At 48.5% G+C, this 26,541-nt stretch overlaps 1 protein-coding gene across 1 annotated transcript; it reads left to right on the plus strand.

The window, feature by feature from the left end:
- Window positions 1–1,156: 1,156 nt before the first annotated feature.
- On the plus strand, window positions 1,157–26,340 carry LOC140424724 (E3 ubiquitin-protein ligase TRIM7-like). The gene is made up of 6 exons (XM_072508050.1): window positions 1,157–1,687; window positions 5,231–5,326; window positions 8,769–8,999; window positions 10,631–10,653; window positions 17,056–17,189; window positions 25,239–26,340. The coding sequence occupies exons 1-6, from the start codon at window positions 1,199–1,201 to the stop codon at window positions 25,757–25,759; spliced, it is 1,494 nt and encodes a 497-aa protein (XP_072364151.1). The 5' UTR covers window positions 1,157–1,198; the 3' UTR covers window positions 25,760–26,340.
- Window positions 26,341–26,541: the final 201 nt, after the last annotated feature.

Below are 26,541 nucleotides of genomic sequence, written 5' to 3' on the forward strand. Positions count from 1 at the left end.
GCCCAGCAAATCACGCCCACATGTTCTGGGCGTGCCCAGCGCCGGATGGGTTCTGGAGGGGCGTTGCGAGGACGGTGTCTAGGGTGGTAAACACCCGGGTTCAGCTGAGTTGGGGGCTCGCACTATTTGGGGTATCGGACGAGCCGGGAGTGCAGGAGGCGAAAGGGGCTGGTATTCTGGCCTTTGCGTCCCTGGTAGCCCGGCGGAGGATTCTGCCACAGTGGAAGGATGCGAGGCCCCCAAGCTTGGAAGCCTGGATCAGCGACATGGCAGGGTTCATAAAATTGGAGAGGGTAAAACTTGCCTTAAGAGGATCTGTGCAAGGGTTCTTCAGGCAGTGGCAACCGTTCCTTGACTTTCTAGCGGAGCGTTAGGAGGTGGTCAGCAGCAGCAGCAACCCGGGGGGAGAGGGGGGGGTGCGGGGGGGTACTTTGTGTTTACTACTGTGTTTATTATCGTTTGATGGGGGGCTTGTATATTGGGGGAATACATGACATAGCTATAAGATGTTTATTTATGTGTTCTTTGTTTTTTCTTATTTCTGTAAGGGGGGGTTGTTGAAAATATGTAAAAATTTGAATTAAAATATTATTTTTTTTAAAAAGAAATGTCTTGCGTAGAAGGCTATGGACAAAGTGCTGGAAAATGGGATTAGTGTAGGTAGGTGCTTGATGGCCAGTACAGACACTATGGGCCGAAGGGCCTCTTTCTGTTCTGTATACCTCTTATGACTATGAGAAATGACTGCCATTGGTGAAACCAGAGTACACAATCAGATTTAAAGTGATTGGCAAAAGAACCAGGGGATGAGGTGAGGCCCGCAGTGAATGGTTCAGGCCTGGAATGCATTGCCTGAGTGCGCGGGGGAGGCCGATTCAGTCCAGGCTTTCCAAAGGGAATTGGATTATCATCCGAAGGGGGAATAGCTGTGGGGCTCCAAGGAAAGGGCGGAGATTGGAATGGGTGAATTATTCTTGAAGAGAGCTCGCTCAGCCATGCTGGGTCTAAATGGCCTAGCTGTGACCATTCTGTGATTCTATCTATGTGACTCCAAACCCACTTAATCTCCCGCTGTGGTACACGAAGGGTTAATCTCCAGCCAGAGTGAACCTTGAAACAGTAACAACTAATCTTCAACGCCTCTCCACTCTTCACCTCCCTGCCGTGTCAAAAGCTCTTTCTCAACATCGTGGCGAGGATGGAGAACATAGTTTTAAGTAAGCACGGACCGACCTGTGTTCTGTGTTTCTGCCCAGCTACCCTCCCGGAGCAGTTGCTCTGCAAGCATTACCTTTGTTCTAACTGCATTGAGGACATCCAGAGCAAGGGGGCAGGCCAGGGTGTAGTGGACTGCCCCCTGTGCAGCAGCATGTTCCCCCTCGATCCCAGCCAGGTCCTCACTCCCGGTGTCCCCAGTCCGGACAAGCTGGAGGAGGCTGCCGCCTTCCCGGGCCCCGCCGCTGGGCCTCCGTCATGCGGAGACGACGCAACGGAAGGCAAGGTGTGCGACCCCCTCCTGGGGAAGCCCTCGCCCGACCTCGCCGAGAAACGGTGCCAGGAACACAACGAGGCCCTGGAGTTTTACTGTGAAGATGACGGAGAATGCGTGTGCGGCCCCTGTACAACAACAGGCAACCACAAATCTCACTCACTGATGAGCTTCGAGAAGGCAGCGGCTCAGATTAAGGTGAGTGGCAGGGGGACGAGGGGGACTTTGACGTTATAGAGAAACTGGGATTGGTCTTCCTTGAGCAGGGAAGGAGGGGGTTTGGGGGGGGGAGGGGGGTGTTCAAATTCCTGACAATGAGAATTAGGAGAAACTAATTTCACACAGGAGGGTTATAACCAGAGTGAAGATAGTCTTGCAAAACAGCCAGAGGCAGGATTTGGAGACTGCAGTTTATACATTGGGTTATTGTGGTCTAGAAAGCTACGATCGGAAAGATCAGTGAAGCAGATTCAATAGTGCTTTCCCCAGAGATTGGATAGGAGTTTGGAAAGGAAATATCTGTAGGGAACAAGGGACAATTGGAATGTCTTTGCAAAGAGCCAGGATAGGCACAACGGGCCGAGTGGCCTCCGTCTGCACCTATCTCAATCATTCCATGATTGCATGGCACAAAATCAAAGGATTTAAGGAAATATTTAAAATGCTATTGCTGGGCTGGGACAAGGTCAAGGATTTTGAGGGAGTTGATTTGATTTATTATTTTCACACGTATTAGGATACAGTGAAAAGTATTGTTTCTTGCACGCTATACAGACAATGCATACCGTACATAGGGAAGGAAGGAGAGACTACAGAATGTAATGTTACAGTCATAGGGTATAGAGAAAAGATCAATTTATTACGAGGAAGGTCCATTCAAAAGTCTGATGGCAGCAGGGAAGAAGTGGTGGGGGGGGAGAGATGTGGGGGTCGAATTGGTCATAATGAATTCTCCCTCCGTGTACCCGAACAGGCGTCGGAGTGTAGCGACTAGAGGATTTTCACAGTAACTTCATTGCAGTATTAATGTAAGCCCACTTGTGACGATAAAGATTATCATTATTAATCCTTTGTGTCAGTTATAAGGTACCAGTAAATAGAATGTAATTTACAGGTGGCTGTAAATGATGGGCGATGTATACACAGAGTGTGTGTAAAGATATGATATTTGTGGCCAGAAAGTGGCTTGTCCTAGATACCACATGAATGACTGTTGGAATGAAGGGCTTGTTGTATGAGGAACGGTTGAGGACTCTGGGTCTGTACTCGGAGTTTAGAAGGATGAGGGGGGATCCTATTGAAACTTCCAGGATACTGAGAGGCCTGGATAGAGTGGACGTGGAAAGGATGTTTCCACTTGTAGGAAAAGTTAGAAGCAGAGGACACCATCTCAGATTAAAGGGACAATCCTTTAAAACCGAGATGAGGAGGAATTTCTTCAGCCAGAGGGTGGTGAATCTGTGGAACGCTTTGCCGCAGAAGGCTGTGGAGGCCAAATCACTGAGTGTCTTTAAGACAGAGTTAGGTTGGTTCTTGATCAATAAGGGGACCAGGTGTTACGGGGAGAAGGCAGGAGAATGGGGATGAGAAACATATCATCCATGATTGAATGGCGGAGCAGACTCGATGGGCTGAATGGCCTAATTCTGTTCCTGTATCTTATGGTCTTATGGCCTTGTAGCAGGTCAACATGTACACGCCAAATGATGGTATATATTCTAGGGTTTAAAAGAATAAGAGGTAATATAAATTGAAATTTATAAGACTAAACATGTAAAACTGAAGGTTTAAGGACTAACCTTAAAGCAGAAAGAGAGATAGAACATAGAACAAAGAACTATACAGCGCAGAACAGGCCCTTCGGCCCACGATGTTGCACCGAAACAAAAGCCATCTAACCTACACTATGCCATTATCATCCATATGCTTATCCAATAAACTTTTAAATGCCCTCAATGTTGGCGAGTTCACTACTGTTGCAGGTAGGGCATTCCACGGCCTCACTACTCTTTGCGTAAAGAACCTACCTCTGACCTCTGTCCTATATCTATTACCCCTCAGTTTAAAGCTATGTCCCCTCGTGCCAGCCATTTCCATCCGCGGGAGAAGGCTCTCACTGTCCACCCTATCTAACCCCCTGATCATTTTGTATGCCTCTATTAAGTCTCCTCTTAATCTTCTTCTCTCCAACGAAAACAACCTCAAGTCCATCAGCCTCATAAGATTTTCCCTCCATACCAGGCAACATCCTGGTAAATCTCCTCTGCACCCGCTCCAAAGCCTCCACGTCCTTCCTATAATGCGGTGACCAGAACTGTACGCAATACTCCAAATGCGGTCGTACCAGAGATGGAAAGGCAGAAGGTGTTGGGAGGGAATTCCAAAGTTTGGGCCCCAGGAAGCTGAAGGCATGGCAGCCAATGGCGGAATGATTAAAAACAGGAATACGCAAGAGGTATAAGCTTGAGAAAAACCCGAGTCCATTGGTGAACTGGCACAATAGGGTTGGGTGACCCTCTTAAGTCCTGAACCTCCTGAGTTTTTGTCAGTTGCTAATTCCCAATCTTCCGGGTGGGAATATTCCAGGAGGCTTGGTCACGTGACTCCCTGCCCTGAGTTACCCCATTCCCATGTACCTGCTGTTGGCCACCTGGCCTGTTAGTCTGCCTTGCCATGGCCAATTGGGGAGTGAAAAACCGCTTTGCCTCTCGATTAGCTGAATCTTGACTGTCAATCAGACTGCCTCCCATCTCCGTGAGCAGAAGGCGATCAACGAAAATGGAAAAACAAAACCCCCACAGGGGTCGTCCTATGAAGAAATGTTCAACAGGCTGGGCCCCTAACCATTGGAGATTCAAGAATAGAGGTGATCCTCCTGAATAAGATTCAAAGGGGACTTGATAGAGTGGATACTGAAAGGATGTTTCCTTATATGGGGAGCATAAAATGAGGGGATATAGTTTAAAAATAAGAGGTCTCCTTTTGCGGCTGAGATGAGAATGATTTCTCCCAAAGAATCACTAATGTATAGTATTCTCTTCCTCAGAGAGCAGTAAAGGCTGGGTCATTGAATCTATTCACTGGCGCAGTGGGTTAGCACTGCTGCCTCACGGCGCTGAGGTCCCAGGTTCAATCCCGGCTCTGGGTCACTGGCCGTGTGGAGTTTGCACATTCTCCCCGTGTCTGCGTGAGTTTCGCCCCCACAACCCAAAGATGTGCAGGCTAGGTGGATTGGCCGCGCTAAATTGCTCCTTAATTGGAAAATATGAATTGGGTACTCTAAAATTAAAAAAAAAAAAGAATCTATTCAAGGCAGAGATAGACAGATTTTGGATAGACAACGGAGTCAATGACTATTGGGGGACAGTCAGCAGAGTGGAGCTGAGGCCACAACCAATCAGCCATGGGTAGGGTGCTCTTTCCAAGAGCCGGTGCAGACTCGATGGGCCGAATGGCCTCCTTCTGCACTGTAAATTCTATGATAATCTATGATGATCTTATTGAATGGTGGAACAGGCTCGAAGGTCCTTTCAGCCATCTCATGCTCCAATATTCTTGCAAAATCTCAGCTGTTGCCCTTAAGGATTTTCACTGGGATATCTTGGGGTCTCCAGGCCGATCCTGGAGGGCAGGGTTACTGTGGGGCCATCTACCAACTCACACCTTGTAGATTCGGCACTGACTGATGAATCAAGTCCCACATTTGAATTCACACTGAAGTGTTATTTACTGTTTTTACAGGACAAAGTGTTAAACAGTGTCAAGAGTCTTCTCCAAACTCAACAGGGTTACCACTTCAAATACCAAGATCTTCAAAAATCAGAAGAGGAACTAAAGGTTGAAGACGCTCTCGCTGGTTCCGCGTTTCTCTTGGAGGGACATTTTCTTTCTTTCTCCCTTTCTCTCTCTCTCTCTCTCTGCGGGGTGGGTTCAGTGACAAAAGTGGTTGTGTGACTGGCCTAATAGAGGCGGATTCTCCATTGCCCAATGATGGGGGGAGTAGGGGTTTCGGATCACCCTCGTGTGCTTGGTGGGGGAGCGGGGCGGTCGTGGGGGTAGGATGTCCCTCCTTGTCAGTGTGCGTGGGGGGGGGGGGGGGGGCGGAGACCACCGCTACACCTTGGGACTGGGCGGCCTGCACAAAATGGGGACCCAATACCAAGATTCCAATGGAATCCGGCAAGCTCTCCCCGGATCATATTTTTGCATGTTTAAGGAGTGAGACTCACAGCCGGGCGCTGCTCCCAACACGAGTGGAGAACAGTCCCGAATCTCCACTGACCGGGAGCAATTAGCCTCCAGAACGGTGAATCCCGGCCATCACCTCGAGATCGGGAGTTCCGATCCCACGATGGCAGTTTGAGCATTTGATCTCAGTTTTTGCTCGAGGTCTGGGAATAAAAAAAAAAGAGGGTAGCGGTAAAAATGATGGCGGATCCGTTAGATTCTCGTTAAAAGCCCAACCCATTCGGGAAAGACCCTTTGAGGAAGGAAATTTGCCGTCTTTACCTGGCCTGCGCCTAGACCTGACTCCAGTCGCCAATAAATGTGACTGACTCTGAACTGCCTGCTGATGCCACCATTTTATCACACCTGTAACGGCTCAGGAAGGAGGCCCAACGCACCTTCACCTCCGCAAAAGCAACGGGGGAATACAACAACAACTTATATTTATAGAGCACCTTTAACACAACAAGCTCCCAAGGTGTTTGTAGGAGCATTATCAAACCATGTTTGACACTGGGCCATATGAGGAGATATTAGGTCAGATGACCAATGTTGTGCCTTTATAAACTACAGTGTGTATTTAACCTGTATACGGTGGACAAATGATCACCACAAGTTGTTTAGTACAATAATTGTTTATTAATACACAAAGTTAAATATTTAATCAAACGTTCATGCACATTGGACTATAAACTAATCCACTTAAAACGACCTTAACTTCCAAGTGACTGGCAAGTACAGAGCAGATAAGGCCTTATCGGGGATCTGGTAGTATGGCAGTGCTGGAGTTCTTGTAGCTGGTCGTCTGTGTCCTCTGGCCTGGTCCCTCAGTGGATGGCATGGATGGCCTTCCACCTGGCTGGCGATGGGTTCACCGTTGTTGTTGGCTGCTGAAGCTGTCGTCGGGAAGGCTGCAGTCGAGTGAGCGAGTGGTGGGCTATGCAGCACCTTTTATCTTTCTAGCTTTCGCGCCCTTTTGGGCGGTCCCAGGTGATGGTCCAATGAATCGATAGGGTCTTGATCACCCTGATCGATCTTGACCAATTGGGGACGGACACCTTGATGGCTGGGCGGGTCCCGGTCGTTAGTGTCCGAGGCACATAGGCCTTCCCTAATAAGGAAAGCAGGCGCTGCTGAGTCTGCCATTTATTGTCAGTTTCTACCTGGAGCCCATTGCCCCGGGAAGACCCCTTAATGGCCTTTCTCCTGTTGGTTTCTGCATAAGTCTGAGCTGCAGCTTTTGGATATTTGCAGGCTGTAGCCTGTCTGCGCTCAGGCTTGGCCAAAATTCCCATCACTCTTTGCGGGCGGCCATTTTAGATGGCCACACCAACAGCTCGGACAAATAGGTGGGTGTTAAGGAGTGTCTTAATGGAAGAAAGTGAGATCACGAAGCTGAGAGGTTTAGGGAGGATATTCCATAACTTGGGTCCAAGCAGCTGAATGCAGAGCCACCCGGTGGTAGAGATTACAGCGACAGCAAGTGTTGAGGCCATTGGAGGGAGTTGAAGACCAGGATCTTGGTATCACTGTAATGTCCTCCAGCCCAACAACCCTCGGAGATATCTGTGCTCCTCCAATTCTGGCCGATTGTGCAGGCCTGATTTTAATCGCTCCAGCGTTGGTGGCCTTGCCTTCAGTTGGCTGGCCCCAAGTTCTGGAACACTCTCTCTACATTTCTCCATCCTGATTTAAGACCCTCCCCAAAAGCTTTGACAAAGTCTGGCCTAATATCTCCTCATGGGGCTGGGTGTCATACTGTGCTTTATGATCTCCTGCGATGGGCCTGGGGATGTTACATGCCATTAAAGGTGCTAGATAAATATAAGTTGTTGTTGTGGAGCTGGTTAGGATATAGCAGTAGGATACCTTAAATTATTATTTCATAGGATGAGGCCATCGCTGGGCCAGCATTTGTTGCCCGTCCCTAATTGCCTTTGAACTGAGTGTTTTGCTCGGCCATTGCAGAGGGGAATTAAGAGTCAACCACATTGCTGTGTGTCTGGAGTCACATGTAGGCCAGACCAGGTAAGGACGGCAGATTTCCTTCCCTGAAGGACATTGGTGAACCAGCCGGGTTTTACAACAATTGCTGATGGTTGCCAACATCTAAATGGGTAGCACTAGCTAAACCGTGCTAGTTTGTCCCTGGAAGACCTCTTAATGGCCTTTCTCCTGTTGGTTTCTGCATAAATCAGAGATTGCAGCTTTTGCATATTTGCAGTGCTCGGCCTTGGCCAAAATTCCCATCACCCTTTGCGGGCGGCCATTTTAGATGGCCACACCAACAGCTCGGACAAATAGGTGGGTGTTAAGGAGTGTCTTAATGGAAGAAAGTGAGATCACGAAGCTGAGAGGTTTAGGGAGGATATTCCATAACTTGGGTCCAAGCAGCTGAATGCAGAGCCACCCGGTGGTAGAGATTACAGTGGTAATCTGCTGAAGTGGCTGTCCTGATAATGAAAGCACCTCAGCAGAAATAAGCAAAAGATGGGTCTTGAGGAGTTCCAATGATGAGCCTGTGATTATTTCCTTCAACCTTGTTCCACTGTGGGATTGTCCTTGGGGAGAAAGATTGTTGACACAACTGTCTTGGAAACAAATGGTCTTGTAGCTTGAATGACTATCTTTATGTTTTGTCACTGCCACAGGGCACCTCCTTTGCCTTTGTGATTCCCATTCCGAATCTTTTTATCAAAGATGCGACACTGGTGTTTATTGAATGCTTTTGCCTTGGTGTATTTTATTAAATTGGAAGAAGAGCTGACTAATCTGAAAAACGTGCCTGCTTATTTACCCCAGCCCCTTGCAATAAAGACCAACTTTCTAATTGCCCTCCTCGCACGATACTGCAGATGTTGGAAATCTGATGTCACCCCCGAACAACCTACCTCTAATTTTAAGGGTATGCTGACCACCCCCCCCGTGTTCTGGACTGCATCCCCCTCCCCCCCTCCGCCCGCCCCCCTCCCCCCCCCCCCCCCCCCCCCCGACTCTCTTCCCTGACCACCAGGTAATAGAGTCTCTATCTGACCATGAGTTGATCTTTCAGATGCAGGTCGGTCGACTGCAAGGAAACCTATCGAAGAAGTTTATGGCCTGGAGGAGCAGCCTGGAGGAAGATGAAGAAAATGTGCTGAGAATGATTGATGAGGAAGCAAACCGGTTGACATCCAAGAGTAGCTCCTGTTCAAAAACATTAAACGACAAGATGGACTTGATCAGACAGATAGACGATGCAGCACAGGATCTGACAAAATGCGATCGTCTAGAATTTCTTGAGGTATATCAGACAACAATACGTTTAGATACTTCAGGTCGACTTTTTTTTTAACATTATTAATCGCCAGGTCCATATTCAGAATGGAATCCTGTCTCTGCAAACTTGTCCCAGTGGTAGCCCTGTACTGCCATCACTGGTTGGATGAAGCAATTACAGCAGGACAAATTGAGCTGAATTGTGGATGTGGGAGTTTATAATGGAATTATACGCAGTAAGGACACAAATTATTGCAAAATGTGATCTGATTTGCACACGCTGGCCTGTAACCCTCACCTGAAGATTATACCTGGTCTTGTCTTCCCAAATATAACTCTGTGGGTGGTCGGCATGTCGCAAATTGAAAATCCTGGAGCTGTGCTCTCTTTCGAAATACAAAAACCTTGCTGTCACGCTTTTGTGTCACCATTTGGTCCCATCATAAATTCCTCTGTCCATATTTATAATGGAAACAGACTATGTAAACATGTCACATTGTAATTACAGCCACCTACCCCTGGTGGTGCTGTTGCTGCGCAGTTTGTGCATTTCCTGGTTCCTCGGTGCGTACAGCAGAGAGATTCCTCCATTCTAACCAATTCTGTTTTCCAAATTGCTGTTAATTTTCCGTATTTAACTCTAAAGAAAATGCAAAAATTCATTTAAAAATTAAGAACACAATGTATCTAACATGGAGCCTGAATTATATCTGTTAATCTGCTTTTACCTGAATATTGTCCATGGTGTTGGTCCATATGTACAAACCATTGGTATATTCAACATCAAGGGTGTGCACACATTTCCTGCATTAGTGTTCTATGGTCATGACTTTTTATGGTCAAACCTTTTTTTATATTAACAGGCAGTGTTGCTATGGTTACAAGTTTTTACCCAATTCTTTTTTCTTTCCAATTAAGGGGCAGTTTAGCATAGCCAAATTCACCTACCCTGCACCTCTTTAGGTTTGTGGGGGTGAGACCCACGCAGACACTGGGAGAATGTGCAAACTCCACACGGACAGTGACCCCTATGGTTACAAGCTGAGGCTGGTAGGTGACTCCACTAAGTGCCTGTATTGCTCTTGTGAGTGATGATGGGTCCTCACACCTGACCCAGGTACACTGGTGTCACCTCCGGTTTATCCATCTGGTTCACTAATGTCCTTCAGAGAAGGAGATCTGTCATCCTTATCTGGTCTGGCCTACATGTGACCCCAGACCCACAGCAATGCGGTTGATTCTTAACTGTCCCTTGTGATAGTCCAGCAACTCACTCCAAGGGCAATTAGGAATGGACAACAAATGCTGGGGTTGCCAGTGATGTCCACATCCTGTGACTGATTAAGAAGAAACTTTGATGATTGGGCCTCCCGACTCACACGGATAATAATAACCTTTTATTGTCACAAGTATGAAGTTACTGTGAAAAACCCCTAGTCGCCATATTCCGGCACCTGTTCAGGTAAGCTGGTACGGGAATTGAACCCGCGCTGTTGGCCTTGTTCTGCATCACAAACCAGCTGTCTAGTCCACTGAGCTAAACCAGCCCATGATAAACCATGATACATACACTCTAATAACAGTCTAACTTTGTTTTATTTCACGATATCAACTCAATTGTCTAACTTGCCTCTCTCTCTCTTTTTGTCCCCACAGAAATCTAGACAACTCCTTTCCAAGTAAGTTTCATTCTGTCGTCCTGCAAATAATTGCTGCAGCTCAGGAACCTGCATTCTTGGTTATCAGAATTGGTTATTCAGGTTAGCAATCAGGGGCTGTTTAGCACAGGGCTAAATCGCTGGCTTTGAAAGCAGACCGAGGCAGGCCAGCAGCACGGTTCGATTCCCGTACCAGCCTCCCTAATTCCCGTACCAGCCTCCCCGAACAGGCGCCGGAATGTGGCGACTAGGGGCTTTTCACAGTAACTTCATTTGAAGCCTACTGGTGACAATAAGCGATTTTCATTTCATTTTCATTTCATTTCAATCCCTGCACTCTACCATTACCACCAAGCCAGGAGATCAACCCTGGTTCAATGAAGAGTGCAGGAGGGCACGCCAGGAGCAACACCAGGCATACCTAAAAATGTGTCAACCTGGTGAAGCTACAACACAGGACTACGGGCGGGATTGTAGAACCCCCCGCCGGGTCGGAGAATCGCCAGGAGCTGGCGTGAATCCCGCCCCCGCCGGTTGCCGAATTCTCCGGCACCGGATATTCGCCGGGGCGGGAATCGCGCTGCGCCGGTTGGCGGGCCCCCCCCCCCCAGCGATCCTCCGGCCGCGATGGGCCGAAGTCCTGCTGCTGTCATAGAACATAGAACATAGAACAATACAGCGCAGTACAGGCCCTTCGGCCCACGATGTTGCACCGAAACAAAAGCCATCTAACCTACACTATGCCATTATCATCCATATGTTTATCCAATAAACTTTTAAATGCCCTCAATGTTGGCGAGTTCACTACTGTTGCAGGTAGGGCATTCCACGGCCTCACTACTCTTTGCGTAAAGAACCTACCTCTGACCTCTGTCCTATATCTATTACCCCTCAGTTTAAGGCTATGTCCCCTCGTGCCAGCCATTTCCATCCGCGGGAGAAGGCTCTCACTGTCCACCCTATCCAACCCCCTGATCATTTTGTATGCCTCTATTAAGTCTCCTCTTAACCTTCTTCTCTCCAACGAAAACAACCTCAAGTCCATCAGCCTTTCCTCATAAGATTTTCCATCCATACCAGGCAACATCCTGGTAAATCTCCTCTGCACCCGCTCCAAAGCCTCCACGTCCTTCCTGTAATGCGGTGACCAGAACTGTACGCAATACTCCAAATGCGGCCGTACCAGAGTTCTGTACAGCTGCAACATGACCTCCCGACTCCGGAACTCAATCCCTCTACCAATAAAGGCCAACACTCCATAGGCCTTCTTCACAATCCTATCAACCTGGGTGGCAACTTTCAGGGACCTATGTACATGGACACCTAGATCCCTCTGCTCATCCACACTTTCAAGAACTTTACCATTAGCCAAATATTCCGCATTCCTGTTATTCCTTCCAAAGTGAATCACCTCACACTTCTCTACATTAAACTCCATTTGCCACCTCTCAGCCCAGCTCTGCATCTTATCTATATCCCTCTGTAACCTGCTACATCCTTCCACACTATCGACAACACCACCGACTTTAGTATCGTCTGTAAATTTACTCACCCACCCTTCTGCGCCTTCCTCTAGGTCATTGATAAAAATGACAAACAGCAACGGCCCCAGAACAGATCCTTGTGTGTACTCCATTCTGAACATTTCCCATCAACCACCACCCTCTGTCTTCTTTCAGCTAGCCAATTTCTGATCCACATCTCTAAATCACCCTCAATCTCCAGCCTCCGTATTTTTTGCAATAGCCTACTGTGGGGAACCTTATCAAACGCTTTGCTGAAATCCATATACACCACATCAACTGCTCTACCCTCGTCTACCTGTTCAGTCACCTTCTCAAAGAACTCAATAAGGTTTGTGAGGCATGACCTACCCTTCACAAAGCCATGCTGACTATCCCTGATCATATTATTCCTATCTAGATGATTATAAATCTTGTCTCTTATAATCCCCTCCAAGACTTTACCCACTACAGACGTGAGGCTCACCGGTCTATAGTTGCCGGGGTTGTCTCTGCTCCCCTTTTTGAACAAAGGGACCACATTTGCTGTCCTCCAGTCCTCTGGCACTATTCCTGTAGCCAATGATGACATAAAAATCAAAGCCAAAGGTCCAGCAATCTCTTCCCTGGCCTCCCAGAGAATCCTAGGATAAATCCCATCAGGTCCCGGGGACTTATCTATTTTCAGCCTGTCCAGAATTGCCAACACCTCTTCCCTACGTACCTCAATGCCATCTATTCTATTAGCCTGGGGCTCAGCATTCTCCTCCACAACATTATCTTTTTCCTGAGTGAATACTGACGAAAAATATTCATTTAGTATCTCGCCTATCTCTTCAGACTCCACACACAATTTCCCATCCCTGTCCTTGACTGGTCCTACTCTTTCCCTAGTCATTCGCTTATTCCTGACATACCTACAGAAAGCTTTTGGCTTTTCCTTGATCCTTCCTGCCAAATACTTCTCATGTCCCCTCCTTGCTCGTCTTAGCTCTCTCTTTAGATCCTTCCTCGCTACCTTGTAACTATCCATCGCCCCAAACGAAACTTCACACTTCATCTTCACATAGGCCTCCTTCTTCCTCTTAACAAGAGATTCCACTTCCTTGGTAAACCACGGTTCCCTCGCTCGACGCCTTCCTCCCTGTCTGACCGGTACATACTTATCAAGAACACGCAGTAGCTGATCCTTGAACAAGCCCCACTTATCCAGTGTGCCCAACACTTGCAGCCTACTTCTCCACCTTATCCCCCCCAAGTCACGCCTAATGGCATCATAATTGCCCTTCCCCCAGCTATAACTCTTGCCCTGCGGTGTATACTTATCCCTTTCCATCATTAACGTAAACGTCACCGAATTGTGGTCACTGTCCCCAAAGTGCTCTCCTACCTCCAAATCCAACACCTGGCCTGGTTCATTACCCAAAACCAAATCCAACGTGGCCTCGCCTCTTGTTGGCCTGTCAACATATTGTTTCAGGAAACCCTCCTGCACACACTGTACAAAAAACGACCCATCTATTGTACTCGAACTATATCTTTTCCAGTCAATATTTGGAAAGTTAAAGTCCCCCATAATAACTACCCTGTTACTTTCGCTCATATCCAGAATCATCTTCGCCATCCTTTCCTCTACATCCCTAGAACTATTAGGAGGCCTATAAAAAACTCCCAACAGGGTGACCTCTCCTTTCCTGTTTCTAACTTCAGCCCATACTACCTCGGAAGAAGAGTCCCCATCTAGCATCCTCTCCGCCACCGTAATACTGCTCTTGACTAGCAGCGCCACACCTCCCCCTCTTTTGCCTCCTTCTCTGTGCTTACTAAAACACCTAAACCCCGGAACCTGCAACATCCATTCCTGTCCCTGCTCTATCCATGTCTCCGAAATGGCCACAACATCGAAGTCCCAGGTACCAACCCATGCTGCCAGTTCCCCTACCTTATTTCGTATACTCCTGGCATTGAAGTAGACACACTTCAAACCACCTACCTGAACACTGGCCCCCTCCTGCGACGTCAAATCTGTGCTCCTGACCTCTATACTCTCATTCTCCCTTACCCTAAAACTACAATCCAGGTTCCCATGCCCCTGCTGCATTAGTTTAAACCCCCCCAAAGAGCACTAACTAATCTCCCCCCCAGGATATTTGTGCCCCTCAGGTTCAGATGTAGACCATCCTGTCTGTAGAGGTCCCACCTTCCCCAGAAAGAGCCCCAGTTATCCAAAAATCTGAATCCCTCCCGCCTGCACCATCCCTGTAGCCACGTGTTTAAATGCTCTCTCTCCCTATTCCTCATCTCACTATCACGTGGCACGGGCAACAACCCAGAGATAACAACTCTGTTTGTTCTAGTTCTGAGCTTCCATCCTAGCTCCCTGAAAGCCTGCCTGACATCCTTGTCCCCTTTCCTACCTATGTCGTTAGTGCCAATGTGGACCACGACTTGGGGCTGCTCCCCCTCCCCCTAAGGACCCGGAAAACACGATCCGAGACATCACGTACCCTTGCACCTGGGAGGCAACATACCAAACGTGAGTCTCTCACGCTCCCACAAAATCTCCTATCTGTGCCCCTGACTATAGAGTCCCCAATTACTAATGCTCTGCTCCTCTCCCCCCTTCCCTTCTGAGCAACAGGGACAGACTCCGTGCCAGAGGCCCGTACCCCATGGCTTACCCCTGGTAAGTCGTCCCCCCCACAAGTATCCAAAGCGGTATACTTGTTTCTCAGGGGAACGACCGCAGGGGATCCCTGCACTGACTGCTTTTTCCCAGTCCTTCTTACAGTTACCCACCTATCTCCAATCTTTGGTGTAACTAATTCCCTGAAGCTGCTATCTATGACCCCCTCTGCCTCCCGAATGATCCGAAGTTCTTCCAACTCCAGCGCCAGTTCCCTAACTTGGTCTTGGAGGAGCTGGAGATGGCAGCACTTCCTGCAGGTAAAATCAGCAGGGACACTAACTGCATCCCTCACCTCAAACATCCTGCAGGAGGAACATTGCACTCCCTTCCCTGCCATTCCTCTAACTTTCTACCAAGATCTGGCTAACAACTAAATTAAATTTTTATTAAAAAATAATAATAATATAATAAAATATTGTATTATTTTCATGCCTGTCCCGCTGGCGAGAATCAAACCACCACTCTTACCGGCGGGACGAGGCGGCGCAGGCGGGCTCCGGGGTCCTGGGGGGGGGGGCGCTATCTGGCCCCGGGGGGTGCCCTCAGGGTGGCCTGGCCCGCGATCGGGGCCCACCGATCTGCGGGCGGGCCTGTGCCACGGGGGGCACTCTTTTCCCTCCGTCTCGGCCACAGCCTCCGCGATGGCCGACGCGTAAGAGACACCCCCCCTGCGCATGCGCGGGGTGACGTCAGCGGCCGCTGACCCTCTCACGCATGCGCGGACTTCCACCACCCGCCGAAGTCCTTTCGGCCCCAGCTGGCGTGGCGCCAAAGGCCTTCCACGCCAGCCGGTGGAGCGGAAAAAACTCCGGCAAGGACCTAGCCCCTCACGGTGAGTGCTTGGCCCCTAAAGGTGCGGAGAAATCCGCACCTTTGGGGCGGCCCGACGCCGGAGTGGTTCACGCCACTCCATCCCGCCGGGACCCCCCGCCCCGCCGGGTCACGGCCTACATGTGCCAAACAGCATAAGCAGCAAGTAATAGACAGAGCTCTGCGATTCCACAGCAAATACATCAGATTCTGCAGTCTTGCCACATCCAGCTGTGAATGTTGGTGGACAATTAAACAACTCACTGGAGGAGGAGGCTCCTCGAATATCCCCATCCTCAATGATGGAGGAGCCCAGCACATCTGTGCAAAAGACAAGGCTGAGGCATTCACAACAATCTTCAGCCAGAAGTGCCGAGTGGATGATCCATCTCGGTCTCCTCCGGAGGTCCCCAGCATCACAGAGATCAGTTTTCAGCCAATACGATTCACTCTGATTTGTTATGTTGTAGGTGTAACAGAAGCGGCTTCCTTGTGGTGCACTTGACAAAGGAAGGTTCAGACGTGGAGATAACTTCAACACGTTTATTAAACTATTTACACTTCTATTACTCGGGTTCGACACTACTGCTAATCCTACTATAGCTACCCAGACTGACTAACCAGTTGCCGCAATCCACGTGGTGGGAGTGATATTGAATCAACCCTGTGTCTCTACTCACTGACTGTCTCCACTGGAAAGAGGCAGATCATGTGTGTGGTGTCCTTTATATATGGGTTGGTGTAATGCCCTCCTGTGGTGGTGTCACCTCTGTGTGTATCGTGAATGTTCATTGGTTGTGTCCTATCTAACTGATCTATTGGTTGAGTGTGTGTGTGTGATATCTCTTGTGCTCCCTCTAGTGTCTAGCTAGCCTACATGCATTTACATTGATGCACATCACCACACACTCCACGTGACATCAAGAAATGGCTGAAGGCACTGGATACTGCAAAGGCTATATATGACAATATTCCGGCAATAGTACTGAAGACTTGTGCTCCAGAACTTGCCACACCCCTAGCCAAGCCGTTCCAGTACAGCTACAACACTGGCATCGACCCGGCAATGTGGGAAATTGTCCAGGTGTGTCCTGTACACAGGAAACCGGACAAATCCAACCCAGCCAATTACCGCCTCATCAGTCTACTCTCCATCATCAGCAAAGTGATGGAAGGAGTCATCAACAGTGCCATCAAGCGGCACTTACTCGGCAATAATCTGCTCTGGGGAAAGAGCAATGTAATTCACCCCTTTCAAAAGTCCCTACGGGTCATTAGCATTCTGTGATCCTTAAACTCCCAAGGTAACTCAGTGTCAAATTCAGCCTGACCACATTCTGTGAATCACCTTCAAAAAGGTGCAAATGAGAGTGGTCTTTATTTTATTATTTTTAAAAATTATTTTTTTGTTTTTCATTCCAGGGCAAATGAGCTTCAGATGGAAGCAATACCAGTTGTCCACAAGGATATGTTTAATGTACGTTCTATATCTGAACAAGTCAAGGAGCTGATTGATAAATCTATGGTATACTACTCGATTATACTGAACATGATCGGTAAGAAGGTTCAAGTCCTGTGAATATACACCACAGCCAACCTTGTGTACAGCTGGACTGTGTCCTTAAACACTGCCCCAGGGTACCAGGTTCGATTCCGGCCACGGGTGACTGTCTGAAAGAAAGGAGGCATATTTTGGCAGAGACTAAAAGCACAATTGGAGGCAGGCAGTCAGACAGAGATACAAACAGATCATAGATCAGAGCATCAAAGAACAGCGGAAAGAAGCTATTCAGCTCCAGATGTTGAAATTGGCTTTTTCAATGGGTTGGTCAGTTAGCCCCACTTCCCCACTCTTTCCCTATGTTTCCTTCTGGTATTTATACAATTGCCTTTTGAAGGCTGCTGCTCTTCGTATTCGTTCAGGGGGCGTGCGTGGGTGTTGCCTACCCCAAATTGCCCTTGGGCTGAGTGGTTCGCTAGACTATTTCAGAGGTTAGTTAGGGGTCAACCACATTGCCGTGGGCCTGGAGTCCACCGCTGTTTAAGAAGGGAGGGAGGCAGAATACAGGAAATTCTAGATCGGTTAGCCTGATTTCGGTCACTGGTAAGATTTTAGAGTCCGTTATTAAAGATGAGATTGCGGAGTACTTGGAAGTGCATGGTAAAATAGGACTGAGTCAGCACGGCTTTGTCAAGGGGAGGTCGTGTCTGACAAATCTGTTAGAGTTCTTTGAGAAGGTAACAAGGAAGTTAGACAAAGGAGAACCAGTGGATGTGATTTATTTAGATTTCCAGAAGGCCTTTGACAAGGTGTCGCACAGGAGACTGTTAAATAAGTTAAGAGCTCCTGGTGTTAAGGGTAAGATCCTGGCATGGATCGAGGATTGGCTGACTGGCAGAAGACAGAGAGTGGGGATAAAGGGGTCTTTTTCAGGATGGCAGCCGGTGACTAGTGGTGTGCCTCAGGGGTCTGTGCTGGGACCACAACTTTTTACAATATACATTAATGATCTGGAAGAAGGTACTGAAGGCACTGTTGCTAAGTTTACAGATGATACAAAGATCTGTAGAGGGACAGGTAGTATTGAGGAAGCAAGGGGGCTGCAGAAGGACCTGGACAAACTAGGAGAGTGGGCAATGAAGTGGCAGATGGAATACAATGTGGAAAAGTGTGAGGTTATGCACTTTGGAAGGAGGAATCTAGGCATAGACTATTTTCTAAATGGGGAAATGCTAAGGAAATCAGAAGCACAAAGGGACTTGGGAGTCCTTGTTCAAGACTCTCAAGGTTAACGTGCAGGCTCAGTCAGAAGTTAGGAAGGCAAATGCAATGTTAGCATTCATGTCGCGAGGGCTAGAATACAAGACCGGGGATGTACTTCTGAGGCTGTATAAGGCTCTGGTCAGACCCCATTTGGAGTATTGTGAGCTGTTTTGGGCCCTATATCTAAGGAAGGATATGCTGGCCTTGGAAAGGGTCCAGAGGAGGTTCACAAGAATGATCCCTGGAATGAAGAGCTTGTCGTATGAGGAACGGTTGAGGACTCTGGGTCTGTACTCGTTGGAGTTTAGAATGGGGGATCTTATTGAAACTTACAGGATACTGAGAGAGTCCTGGATAGAGTGGACGTGGAGAGGATGTTTCCACTGAGTGGAAAAAACTAGAACCAGAGGACATAGCCTCAGACTGAAGGGACGATCCTTTAAAACCGAGATGAGGAGGAATTTCTTCAGCCAGAGGGTGGTGAATCTGTGGAACTCTTTGCCGCAGGAGGCTGTGGAGGCCAAATCACTGAGTGTCTTTAAGACAGAGATAGATAGGTTCTTGATTAATAAGGGGATCAGGAGTTATGGGGAGAAGGCAGGGGATTGGGGATGAGAAAAATATCAGCCATGATTGAATGGCGGAGCAGACTCGATGGGCCGAGTGGCCTGATCCTGCTCATATGGTCTTACTGATTGTATCAGGTCACAATTGTGGAATCTTGCTGTGCATGTATTAGCTGCTGCATTTCCTCCATTACAACAGTGAGTACACATCAAAAGTCTTTCATTTGATGTAAAGCGCTGTGGTGAATGTATTCACCATAGTATAAGCTGTCTGTGTAGCACTGTGGCCCAATGGTAATGTGATCTCCTTCCAGGTATTGTACTGGAACCTGGTGGGCTCCTCTTGTGCTTTTTAAAATCGTGAAACCGGTGTGGCGGCTGCTGAGGGAGGGAGAGGGGGTACGGAGAGGGTCAAACTTCGCCATAGTTGCTGACAGTTGTGCCGCTGGCCGTGGGGGGGGGGGCTTCTGCCAGGGCCGGGGGGAGTAGTGGGGGGTGGTGAGGAGGTGGGTTGTGGGGTCGGGGTGGACGGGCACGGAACACCATTGCCGCAGCCGATAAGGCAGCCACGCGGCTGCGCACACGGCTAACTGCCCACTGTGAACTTAGTGCCACGGGTCGTATAGGTGACCCCCCAGGGCACCCTCTAGGTGCCCTCTGGCCCCAGCCGACCCATCAGCTGTACGGGCGCGCTCCAGCACAGCCAGTGCCATCTTATTGGCCGGGATGAGTGTGTGTGGGGAGTGTAATGTGTCTGTGCGGCTGCAGCTTGTCAGCCTCCCGAGTGTCGATCACGGACCCGGCGAATCCCGCACCGTTCCTCATTGGAACGGATTGTGTTCCACGCGGCTCCGGTGCCGGCCCCTCGGCGGTAGCGGAATCGATCCAGGTGCGGCGCCAGATTCTCTGTCGTAAAAGTCCACGGATTCTGCGTCAGCGTCAACACTCTGTCTCAGAAACGGAGAATCCCGCCCACAATGTTTTGGCCTCAACTGCTTCCTGTGGGAACGGACTCCACAGATTCACCCATTCTCAGGGTGAAGACATTTCTCCTCACCTCTGTCCGAAATGGTCTCTCTCGTATCCTCGGACTGTGACTCCTGGTTCTGGACACCCCCACCATCGGGAACATCCTTCCTGCATCCACCCAGTCCAGTCCTGTTAGAATTTTATAGCTTTCTCTGAGATCCCCCCTCATTCTTCTGAACTCCAGCGTGAATATAATCCTAACCAACTAAATCGCTCCTCATATGTCAGCCCCACCATCCCAGGAATCATAGAACATAGAACATTACAGCGCAGTACAGGCCCTTCGGCCCTCGATGTTGCGCCGACCTGTGAAACCACTCTAAAGCCCATCTACACTATTCCCTTATCGTCCATATGTCTATCAGTCTGGTAAACCTTCATTGCTCTCCCTCCGTAGCAAGAACATCCTTCCTTACATAAGGAGACCAAAACTGCATACAATACTCCAGGTGTGGCCTGACCGAGCCCCTGTATAATTGCAGTAAAACATCCCTGCTCCTGTACGCGAATCCTCTCGCAATGGAGGTCAATATATCACTTGAATTTTTTGCCCCCCTGCTGTACCTGCATTCTTACCTTCAGCGACAGGTGTACAAGGACAGACAGGTCTCGTACATTCCCCTCTCTCAATCTATAGCCATTCAGATAATAATCTGCCTTCCTGTTTTTGCTACCAAAGCAGAAAACCTCCCATTTATCCACATTATGTTGTATTGCCATGCATCTCTGAAGTATCTCTGCATCCTCCTCACAGCTCACCCTCCCACCCAGCAATGCGTCATCGGCAAATTTGGAGATAAATCATTTAGTTCCCTCATCTAAATCATTAATTTGTATCGTGAATAGCTGGGTTGTATCATTGATCCCTGTGATACCCCACAATTTGGAAAAAGACACGTTTATTCCAAATCTTAGTTTCCTGTCTGCCAACCAGTTTTCTATCCATCTCAATACACGGCCCTCAATTCCGTACACGCTAACCTCTTATGTGGGACTTTGTCAAAAATCTTCTGAAAGTCCAAATAAACCACATCCGCTGGCTCCCCTCCACTGTCTCTGTCTTTAGCTTTGACAAAGGGTCATCGGACTCGAAACGTTAACTCTTTTCTCTCCCTACAGATGAACATAGAACATACAGTGCAGGCCATTCGGCCCATCGAGTATGCACCGACCCACTTAAGCCCTCACTTCCACCCTAACCCAATAACCCCTCCTAACCTTTTTTGGTCACTAAGGGCAATTTAACACGGCCAATCCACCTAACCTGTATGTCTTTCGGGACTTGTGGGAGGAAACCGGAGGAAACCCGCGCAGAAACGGGGAGAACGTGCAGACTCCGCACAGACAGTGATCCAGCGGGGAATTGAACCTGGGACCCTGGCGCTGTGAAGCCACAGTGCTAATCAGTTGTGCTACCGTGCTGCCCAGATGTTGCCAGACCTGCTGAGATTTTCCTGCATTTTCTTTTTGGTTTCAGAGTCCAGCATCCGCAGTAATTTGCTTTTATCCCCCTCATCAATTCTACTAGTTACATCTTCGAAGAATTCCAGTAGATTTGTCAAGCATGATTTCCCTTTCGTAAATCTGTGTTGACTCTGTCCAATCCTGCCAAGTGCTCTGCTATTAAATCTTTCACTTTTTTTTAAAATAAATATTTTATTGAAAATTTTTGGTCAACCAACACAGTACATTGTGCATCCTTTACACAATATTATAACAACACAAATAACAATGACCTATTTTATATAAACAAAAAACAAAAAATGAATAAATATTAAATAACAAAAATGAAAACTAGCCCTAATTGGCAACTGCCTTGTCACAAGTTACACCCCCCCCCGCCCACCCCCCCCCCCACCCCTTTCCCCCCCCCCCCCAAATCCTGGGCTGCTGCTGCTGCCTTCTTTTTCCCCTTCCATCTATCTATCCGCAAGGTATTCGACGAACGGTTGCCACCGCCTGGTGAACCCTTGAGCCGACCCCCTTAGGACGAACTTAATCCGCTCTAGCTTTATAAACCCCGCCATGTCATTTATCCAGGTCTCCACCCCCGGGGGCTTGGCTTCTTTCCACATTAGCAATATCCTGCGCCGGGCTACTAGGGACGCAAAGGCCAAAACATCGGCCTCTCTCGCCTCCTGCACTCCCGGCTCTTGTGCAACCCCAAATATAGCCAACCCCCAGCTTGGTTCGACCCGGACCCCCACTACTTTTGAAAGCACCTTTGTCACCCCCATCCAAAACCCCCGTAGTGCCGGGCATGCCCAAAACATATGGGTATGATTCGCTGGGCTTCTCGAGCACCTCGCACACCTATCCTCCACCCCAAAAAATTTACTGAGCCGCGCTCCAGTCATATGCGCCCTGTGTAATACCTTAAACTGAATCAGGCTTAGCCTGGTACACGAGGACGACGAGTTTACCCTACTTAGGGCATCCGCCCACAGCCCCTCCTTATTAAATCTTTCACAATGGACACCAGCATTTTCCCCACTATTGACGTCAGGCTGACTGGTCTATAATTCCCTGTTTTTTCTCTCTATCTCTCTTTGTAAATATTGGGGTGACATTAGCTACCCTCCAATCTGCAGGAACTGTTATAGAGTCTATAGAATCTTGGAAGATGACCACCAACATATCCATTATTTCTAGGGCCACTTCCTTATTAATAATAATAATAATAATAATAATAATCTTTATTGTCACAAGTAGGCTTACTCTAACGCTGCAATGAAGTTACTGTGAAAAGCCCCTAGTCGCCACATTCCGGCACCTGTTCGGGGACACAGAGGGAGAATTCAGAATGTCCAATTCACCCAACAAGCTCATCTTTCGGGACTTATAGGAGGAAACCGGAGCACCCGGAGGAAACCGGAGCACCCGGAGGAAACCCACGCAGACACGGGGAGAATGTGCAGACGGTGACCCAAGCCAGGAATCGAACCGGAGACCCCTGGCTCTGTGAAGCAACAGTGCTAACCACTGTGCCACCGTGCCGCCCATATTCTGGGATACAGATTAGGTATTCTGGGATGTAGATGTTCCCAATCCTCAGGACTCCTGTTCTGGACAATTTGTACGTCTCTCCCTCGGATTTAATGCTATCTCTAATTTCTCTTGTAAGCCATGGTTTGGTCATCTTTCCTGTTTTATTTTTTTGCGCCAAACAGGAATTAACAATTGTTGCAGTTCACCAACGCGCTCTTTGAATGATTACCGTTGCCTATCCATCATTGGATTGGATTTGTTTATTGTCACGTGTACCGAGGTACAGTGAAAAGTATTTTTCTGCGAGCAGCTCAACAGATCATTAAGTACATGAGAAGAAAAGGGAATAAAAGAAAATACATAATAGGGCAACACAACATATACAATGTAACTACAAAGCACTGGCATCGGATGAAGCATACAGGGTGTAGTGTTAATGAAGTCAGTCCATAAGAGGGTCATTTAGGAGTCTGGTGACAGTGGGGAAGAAGCTGTTTTTGAATCTGTTCGTGCGTGTTCTCAGACTTCTGTATCTCCTGCCCGATGGAAGAAGTTGGGAGAGTGAGTAAGCCGGGTGGGAGGGATCTTTGATTATGCTGCCCGCGTTCCCCAGGCAGCGGGAGGTGTAGATGGAGTCAATGGATGTGAGGCAGGTTTGTGTGATGGACTGGGCGGTGTTCACGACTCTCTGAAGTTTCTTGCGGTCCTGGGCCGAGCAGTTGCCATACCAGGCTGTGATGCAGCCCGATAGGATGCTTTCTATGGTGCATCTGTAAAAGTTGGTAAGGGTTAGTTTCCTGAGGAAGTATAGGCGCTGTTGTGTTTTCTTGGTTGTAGCGTCGACGTGGGTGGACCAGGACAGATTTTTGGAGATGTGCACCCCTAGGAATTTGAAACTGCTAACCATCTCCACCTCGGCCCCGTTGATGCTGACAGGGGTGTGTACAGTACTTTGCTTCCTGAAGTCAATTACCAGCTCTTTAGTTTTGCTGGCATTGAGGGAGAGATTGTTGCCGCTACACCACTCCACTAGGTTCTCTATCTCCCTCGTGTATTCTGACTCGTCGTTATTCGAGATCCGGCCCACTATGGTCATATCACCCTTTTAATTAACATCCCCCAATCCATCATAGCCAACTCGCACCACATACCTTCGTAGTTTCCTTTATTTAGATTCAGGACCTAAGCTTCAAATTCAATTACAACACTTCCCAGAACTCCCTCCCTAAGAGCACTGTGGGAGTACCTACACCACATGGACTGCAGTAGTTCAAGAAGGCAGCTCACCCCCACTTTCTCGAAGGCAATTAGGGATGGGCAGTAAATGGTTGCCGAGCCAACAATGCCCACATTCCTTGAATCGATAAAAAAGATCTAATCAGTTGTCTGGTCACCTGAACTGTGAAGCATCTTGGGATGTTTGACTGCATCGAGGCTGCTCTATAAATACAGGTTGTTGTTGTTGGTGGTGGTGGGTTGCAGGCCCAACACTGGTAAAGACTGTGACCCCTACCCTGAAGTTGTTGGAGTTATTTTCGGGGCCTTCCAGTGACCAGGCGGCGGGAGTGGAGCAGGCATCTGCACCACCGCCTCCCGCTGGCTCGGGGTTCCGGGAGGAGCCTGAGGGGATCCCGCCTGTCGATGATCCCGGTGGCGGGATCAAGGCAGGCCCTGGGTCGGTTGGTGGGCCCGTGTCGCCCGCCGCACTCAGTGTAGTGGAGGATTCGGGCCCGGAGGGCGACTGTCCGAAGGCCGTCAGCCGCCCAGTGTCGGGAGCGCAGGGTGCACGAGACGCTCTGTAGCGGGTCTCACTCGTGCTGACACTGTGTCGCCCCTCACCCCCTCTGGGGGTCTCCCGGAATCTGGCACATCATAATTGAAGGTTCTTTTGTTTTTCTGCCTCTGTAGGCCTATTGGGCCCCCCCTTCGCCAACACTCCGACTCCCTCCTTCCCCACCACCCTCCTTTCCTCTCACTCCCCCCCCCCCCCTTCCTTTCCCTTCTGCTGGTACAGAGGCCAGGGTATCTGGTCTCTCTAGCGCAAAGTTTAGTGCCTGTACCATTTGTTTTTGTTTGTAGAAATGTGTTGTGAACTGTTTTAGTAATCAGAGTATCCACCCCCCCCTCCCCGTACATTGGTACTGAGGGGAGGGTACCCTGGTCCTCCAACACAAAATGAGTGTTTGTACCGTTTGGCCTTGTATATATTTTTTTACTGTTTTAATGGAAAGATAATCATCTACCTCTCTCTCCTCCAGGTGAATGGGCACGCCTCACCCTGGACACCAAAACCGCATACTGGTTCTTGACCGTCTCTGAAGACGCCCGCTCGCTGTCGTTCGGATACGATTTGCAGCCTTACCCGTCCAATCCCGAGAGGTTCCGGACCCACCGCCAGATCCTCTGCTGCCAGAGTTTCACCTCGGGTTACCACTCTTGGGTGGTGCAGGCTGAAGGGATCGCCTGGGGGATCGGGATCGCGTACGGCAGCATTGCGAGGGAGGGCGAGCGTTCCGACCTGACCAACTCGGCCAAAGCCTGGTGCATTCACCTGAACCACGGCACGCTCACAGCCAGTCACAACGGGTTCCATATAGACATCATCAAGGAACCAGTATACACCAGGTTCCAGGTTGAGTTAGACTATGAGTCAGGTTATGTGTCATTTTACCAGGTTGCCGACAATCTCCAACACTTGTATACATTCAGAACCGACTTCCTCGAGCCTGTGTTTCCAGCATTTTCTTGTTTCTACATTTCCTCCATAAAACTCTGCTAGGTGGATTATTACATAGACACCCATTCGGCCCAACAGATCAATGCTGGTGGTTAATCTCCACATGGACCTCCTTCCACCTCAGCATATCTTTCTGCCATCTTTCGCTTATCTAGATTCCTCTTAGATGCATCTATGCTTATCATCTCAATCACTCCGTGTCACTCGCGGGGATTTACTAGCGATTAGCTTATACTTATGGTTTGAGTAATGCTCCGCAAGGCACGTCTGCTATTGGCCTCCACCACACCCTCTCCACATCAATCCCATTAATGTTTTATTTCTTAAGTTTAAGGATTTTTAAAAAGTGTTCTTGGAATGGGAACATCACTGGCAAGATCAGCGTTTCTCACACATCCCTAATGGAGCTGATTAAAGCTGTAACTTACTAAGAGTAGCTCACGAGCTTACTCAGTTACAACTGCAGGATGTTTTCAACAAGATTAAACAGTGCGTCACAAAGTCTGGGGGTTATTTGGAAGCTTAGACATTTGAACTGTACTGTGCGGAATTTTATGAATTATGCTTTCGTATGTCATTTACAGTTTGCATCCAAACATTATTAAAGCTTCAAAGTTGCACGAGTACTTTGTCGAGAAATGGTCCATCTTCACTGCCAACATTTTTTCACCAAAAATATACTTTGAAAAAAATATTTTTATTCAAGTTTTAACATTTTAATGGTCGCACAATATAACATTTCCAACTGAAATGACCCCAAAGCAGTCCCACAAGCCCCCCCCCCCCCCAGTCCAACCCTCCCCCACCCAGCTCTTCAAAATGTA

This window comes from Scyliorhinus torazame, chromosome 6 (genome assembly GCF_047496885.1).
Source record: "Scyliorhinus torazame isolate Kashiwa2021f chromosome 6, sScyTor2.1, whole genome shotgun sequence".
NCBI lineage: Eukaryota > Metazoa > Chordata > Chondrichthyes > Carcharhiniformes > Scyliorhinidae > Scyliorhinus > Scyliorhinus torazame.